The following is a 6,509-nucleotide window of genomic DNA, read 5'->3' as shown; positions in this document are numbered from 1 at the left end:
TGCGCCCTTTGCTAAGTAGCCCTCAAAGGTTACGCAACTTTGCACGCTGTTCCTCCTCCCCCCTCCCCGAGCGGCGCAGCGGAGGCGTTTTGAGTGGAAGGAGGACTAATAACTCCAGGCTCTTGGCACACACTTCAGCGCAAGCAAGAGGAGGCGGCGTTTGCTGCTGCTGCTGCTGCTCCAGCCGCCGCCGCCGCCGGAGACACCTGCTTTCCGGTGGAGCTGCTCCGGCCGCTGATGAGCCGCGGGGGCGTCCTCCGCCGCGCACCCCGCCCCGGTCGCTCGGAGAAGCGCGGGCTGCTCGCCGCCTCTCTCCAGCAGCCACTCGCGGGCTGCCTCGGGCGGGCTCGCTCCCTTTCCGCTCGCTGCGCAGCTCCCTGCCGTTCGGAGGCACCTGCCGCCGGCTTCTCCTCCTCCGCCGCCGCCGCCGCTTCCTCTCCATCTCCGGCGGCCGCTGCGCAGCTCCACGGCTCCTCCGCGCCCCGCTCCGCTCCCCGGGCGCTGCGCTCCGCCCGGAGGCGCGGGGAGCGCCGTGGAGCAGCCCCTGCCGCGGCGCGGGCGCGGGGAGCCAGCGGGAGCGCCCGAGCGCCCGCCCGCGCCACGCACCGCCCGCTCCGCCTCCTCTTCCTCGCTCGCGGCGGCGGCATGTCGAACTCGGGCAGAAAGGACTTTGACGTGAAGCACATCCTGCGCCTCCGCTGGAAGCTGTTCAGCCACCCGGCCGCGCCGCCGGGCGGCTGCCTCCCGCCCGACAGCAGCTTCGAGCACTGGGGGCCGAGCCAAAGCCGCCTGCTGAAGAGCCAGGAGCGGGGCAGCGGCGCCTTCTGGAAGCGAGCCTCCTCGTCGTCGTCGTCGGGGTCCTCCTCCTCGTCGTCGTCGTCGTCGTCGTCCTCCTCCTCCTCTTCCTCGCCGCCCTGCGCCGCCTCCTCGCCGCCCCTCAACGGCACCTTGCTGCCCGCCACCCGGCTCCATGGACTGGCCGAGCCGCCGCGGCTGGCCCCGCGCACCGTCTTCTACGTGGAGTCCCTGGAGGAGGGGCCCGGCGGGGGCGGGCTGGACGAGCTCCCCCGGCTGCGCGAGAAAGCGCTGGCGCCGCGCGAGGCCAAGGAGCAGCCCGCGCCCTTCCCGGATGGCGGCGGCGGCCAGGCAACAGGTGACGGGGCCGCGCACAGGTACGGTGGCCGCGGCCCTCCCCTCCCCTGCCCTCCCCTCCCCGCGGCGCGGCGAGCAGGGCGAGGCGGAAGGCTTGGGCAAGGGGCGAGCGTGCTGCGGTGCGCACCCGTCCGCCGCGCGCGGGCCACTGCGCTTGCCCTCTCCGGAGCGTCGCCCGGGTCGCCCCGGGCTGCCCCAGCAAACTTAGCCGCTTTGCGCCCCGCTCCGGCGCGCACGCCCCTCTTAGCGCACCGGCACCTCTTAGCGCCCCTCTTAGCGCCCCTCTTAGCGCACGGCCCTCTTAGCGCACCGGCGATCTTCCCCTCATAACCCCCGAGCGCCCAGTGCGCGTAAGGAGACGCGGTGCGGCCGGTCTCAGCCAGACGCGCGTCGCCTTCGCGCTCAGCGCTCCGAGCCTCGAACTCGAAACCTTGACCTGGTCTTCTAGCTGCGAGGCAGCAGTCCTAACTTGGCGTGAGCAGCCCAGATCCTGAGCAGGTCTTCTTGAGAGCTGAACTCATTGGGCCGCACAGATCTAAGGGATGCTCTAGCTGACCGTGTTCAGAGTGCACAGATAAGGTTACATCTTCGGAGATTATTAATATGGTGGATTGTACTTCTGAGCAGCACATCTGCATGTTAAAAGGCAAGGCTAAATGTGTGTCTAACTCTCCCTTTAACATAAGTGGAGTTTAAGATGATTTAACTCTGGCTGGGTCAAAGTTAATAACTGAACTTCGCTTCCTTCCATGTCAAAGATTTTGCCTGCTAATGCTGTTTCAGATCCACTTGTGAGCAAGAGTGTTTTGCAGTGTGCTAAATGGTAGGCATGTGGATGGAGCTTGAATGGCTCCACAGGGGAGACTTGTTTACTCATGGTTGTGCGTGTGAGCCAGGGGCTCACATTCCACGTTCTAAATCTATTCCATTAGTCGTGACTTTGCATGGTCCCTGCTCTACAAAAGGATCCAGGCTCAGGCTGTAAATGCTTGTCCCACTCAACCCATAGCTATGCACTTGCAACTGTGTTTAAACATCCCCGCTGATGTCAGAAGGGTTTAAAAGCACTTCATGTTGGTTGAGCTACAGCCATCCTGATGTACCCAAAAGGTACTCATTCTCCCCTTCCTCTTGGGAGTTTTATATCAACAGGGTTTTTTTTTAATCCATGTCAGTTTCCTCTGACTGAAGGCTCATGCTTCCTTACTCTCTAATAACAAGTCGATGTGTCTGATTTGAAACAAGCATTTCAGACAGTTTCATTTGATCTAGACTCAAGTAGAGCTTTGTCCCCAGAAAATGTTTCTGTGCCAGGGCTTAGGTCTGCAACGCATGAACGAATACTGTCAGGAAAAGTAAGTTTGAATACGTGCAACATGTCTTTCTATTTGCTAGGCTAGACTCGGTGCGGCTCACTTTTAAAGATGAATTTACAGGATTAAACTGTAAGTAACCAGAAACAGTCCTCACTTATATCCAGTGATTAAGACTTCCAGGAAGATTTCATCTTGCCATTTGAATCTCTAGACTCATCTCTTAACTAATTGCTGGTGATATTTGCTTGCATTAAAAGAATAGGAAGTTATTTAAGTCCTTTTTATTAATAAGGCAATGAAGTAATGTATCATATGAAAAGCTCAACATAAACAACATTTCTGTAAACAGTGTTTGTTGTGATGCCTCCTGAAATTATATACAATTATGACACTCTCAAAGAGACCAGATGGGGCCCTTGTCAGGTATTCCAATACTTGGGTACTCTTACCATGAAAACCATGCTGCTGAAATTAATGGACTTACTTATGAATAAATATGCTTTGGGTTGAGCTTCACAGGTATAAGCAACTAATAACCCTACTCATTTATCTTCAGTTCTGTTTACAGTTCCTTTTTATGTGAGAAATTATGCCTTTCCCTGTCTCAGTTTGTAAGACCAGAAGCTCAGGAACTATGTTTCCTTTCTGTGCAGCTTTTTTAATAGGTTGCATTTGATTCTGCTTTCTTAAGTGACAGAATGCCAAATCAGTACTGGAAAACATTCCTAATTGTCACATATGAGCAGGCAAATTCAAACAGAGTTCAGCACATGTAAGTCGATTGGCTGAGCAAGAATCTGTAATGCCTAGATATTTCCCATTAAAACCAAGTGTACTTAAAAATGCTTAACTTTGGATCAAATTTTGGAGGCATCAGCCAAACACAGAACTTTAAAATAGTGATGTAAAGTTAATGGATGGCACTGGCAGAATCTTAACCAGGAAGGTGCCTTGGAATATTTCGTCTCTGCTGTTAAGCAAGACTGGATTAAATAGTTCATGTAGCTTTTCAGACATTAAAGCTGCAACTGTACACACGTACCAGACAGTAAATCCTGCTAAATTCTGCAGGGCTTACTTCTGAGCAAACGTAATAGGATTGCAATGTAAGAGTACAATGCTATCCATGCCTGCTCAAATGTTAGTCCTGCTGAGTTTGCTTCAAGATAAATGGCTGTAGGATTTTAACCAAGAATTATACTCAACCATATGAACTTGTTTGATATAACATGCGTTTTGCTCTCTGTGATGTGGCTAGACAATCCACCACTGAGTTCAGGGAACAGAGAGTTCTAATGGCATTTAACATTAGACTTCTCTGGTCCTTTCTTAAATGATGTATCTAGAGTGCTACCTTTCAGAGCTATTGTTGCAAGTTTCTAAATTTTTCTGTAATGCCTGTGCTTCCTCTACAGGCTATCAACTGATAGCTGAATCTGTGCTTGGTTACTATTTTTCCATGGTTCCAGTTACTCTTTCCCAAAAGACCAAAACATAAAACTTTTATGAAGTTCTATGCGATACAGTTATACTCACTCTGAAAACAGGAGAAAGGAAAAGCTTATTCTACCTTCGTACACAGGCAGGTATTAGGAGAAAGTAGCTGGCACACCACTATGTAATGATTAAAAGAATGATATATACCTTCAGAAACCAAATGTTCAAAATAGAATGTAGTGAACAGGAAAGAGAAACCCTAACAGGTAAGCAATGTGACAAGAGTAGGGCAAACTAATGGAAATATTTTGAGGCTTCCTTTCCCAAGCCTGACATTTGTGAAAGCTGTAGCATGGAATAGTGTTATTTGCAGTAGGCTGAGTGTTTTCAGCAAGAGCCGGTAGAACATAATGTTGCTGTTAATGTTAATAGACTGGGAGCTTGGTTAATCTGGGTTCTAGTCCTTTCAGCCATCAAGCCACTGGTGACCTTGGGCTAGCCATGGACTCTCAGGTTACCATACCCTGGAGTGTTGTGAGAATAAAATGTACTGGAGGAGAACCATTTATGCCATCTTGGGTTCCTTACAAGAGGTGTGACAGAATACAGAAGACAGGTGTGACAGAATAATGCTATTCCACAATTGGCAAACTTTGTTTTTCACCTTCAGTAGCAGGTGAAAAATGTTGCCCTGAGAGTCAGTTCATATGCTACACAAAGAGGCACTGCTTTAAAATGATCAGTCTGTTCTAAGCCTTCCAACATCAATTCGTTCTCAAGGTGGTACCAGAGTTCAGCAGCAAACCTGGACGGAACGACTGCCGCCCTCTCTGTAGCTCCTAGTCCTATGTTCGCCATTGTGTATGCCAAGGAGAGATCAGGTGGAGTGGGGTGTGGAGGGCACAAGTAGGGATGCCAACTTCTCCTGCATCTGCTCTTTTGTCTCTGCAACTCCCTGTTCGAGTATTTGTTAACACTTTTGCAGAAAGCGTGTTGTGAGTCCCTGGGCAAGTGAGGAAACGTGTCTGTGGGGTTTCCCTGGAAAACCAGTGAGTGGGAAACAGAAAAGTTTGCTGCTAGGGAAGATGCCCAACCTCTTCCCTAGCATATGACAGCTGCCCAGCCCAATCGCTGCTTTCACTTGGAAAACAAAAACAGTGACTTGCTGTTGTTGAACAGGGTGGAACAGCCTCACCTGAAACGGCAGGTGGGGACCTGCTGGAGATCAGGACTCCAATGTGGGGCTGCTCACCTGAAGAGACTGCTTCAAGCCATTACAGTAGAGGAGTCACTTTCAAGGTGGTGGAGCTGGGAAGATGATCTCACACAATTTGACTTTTTTATTGGGAAGTTTTGCAGGTATTCATTTATTTTTCATACTTTGGGAGTATCAGAGCATCCATAGCTGTGCTGGTGCGTCTTCAGAAAGGAGAAACTGAAAAGGTAAAATAATGCCTTCTTGCAGAGCGGTTAGTTCAATCACGTTTGAAAGCTTTGAACTTGAAGAGAAATTCTTCAGGCATGGCCATTTAGAACAAAGATATGATGGGATGTGTTATACTTCATTTATTTCCTCTTTTCCAGAGATTATTGCCCATGCTGTCACTGTTAACACTGCAGATGGATGATACATTTCCAAAGAGTGGAAGGTGATATAACTGAGCTTGTTGGATGTGCACATATATTGATGAGTTTGCACAACAGGACAACACACCGTGGCAACAAGTCACAGTGGGTTGGTTGTTTTGCAAAGTACATCTGGTGAGGCCGAGAGATCGTCTCGGTACTTGGGTTCCTTCCTCCCACTCCTTTCACCTTGTTCCACCAGGTAGTATTCCGTCAGATTCTTCAGGCAGGAATGAGTCTCTGCTCCCTGGCAGCTGTAACTGCAGGCTGAGCACAGTTTCCTGCAGTTGTCCTAGAATCCCTGTTAGACAGACAGGCCCCTGTTAGCTTCCACCCTTGGCTGGGACAACATGCAGGGGGGAGCCCACTGCTCCCCACCCCCCAGGCAGGCAGTCCCACACACACCGCCTCAGCCAAAGCTGGAAGTCAACTACATTGTGCTTCAGGACACAAACCTTGTTTGGTCAGTGTGGACAAATAATAGAGAGCCAGTGTGGTGCAGTGGTGAAGAGCATGGGACTGGGACTCTGGCAACCCGGGTTCGAGTCCCCACTCAGCCATGGAGCCAACTGGGTGACTTTGGGCCAGTTTCACACTCTCAGCCCAACCTACCTCACAGGGTTGTTGTTGTGGGGATAAGGTGGAGGAGGAGATGTAAGCTGCCTTGAGCCCTTTGTAGGAAAAAGGCAGGATATAAATTGGAAAATAAATAAATAAATAAAATAATAAAAATAATACATTCTCCCTTGTCCGTATAATGTAAGCCGGTCTTCTGCTCAGTAGCAATGGTACTGATCAATTTATTCCACCTCCTGCTCTCTAGAGGAGACCCGCAGCTCCTGAGGAAGGGGTAGCGATGTCTACATTTGGACAGCAAGGCATACCACACCCACTTACGTACTTAATGCCTGGAGACCAGAACAGCTGAGCAAAACAGACCCTTCAGTCCCATGCCTTGCTGGGTGGGGGGGGGGGGGG

At 50.9% G+C, this 6,509-nt stretch overlaps 1 protein-coding gene across 2 annotated transcripts in view; it reads left to right on the top strand.

Moving 5' to 3' along the window:
* Positions 1-645: 645 nt before the first annotated feature.
* Positions 646-6,509, top strand: part of KLHL1 (kelch like family member 1) — a 144,709-nt gene continuing 138,845 nt past the window's right edge. For both annotated transcript variants that reach the window (XM_044437804.1, XM_044437803.1), the window contains exon 1: positions 646-1,172. In XM_044437804.1, the coding sequence (XP_044293739.1) occupies positions 646-1,172 (527 nt within the window). The remainder of the gene's footprint in view (positions 1,173-6,509) is intronic.

Source organism: Varanus komodoensis, unplaced genomic scaffold, assembly GCF_004798865.1.
Source record: "Varanus komodoensis strain SLA01 unplaced genomic scaffold, ASM479886v1 scaffold31, whole genome shotgun sequence".
Taxonomy (NCBI): Eukaryota; Metazoa; Chordata; class Lepidosauria; order Squamata; family Varanidae; genus Varanus; species Varanus komodoensis.
Note: the sequence above shows the minus strand (reverse complement) of the source record. Positions and strands in the feature narration are given on the sequence as shown.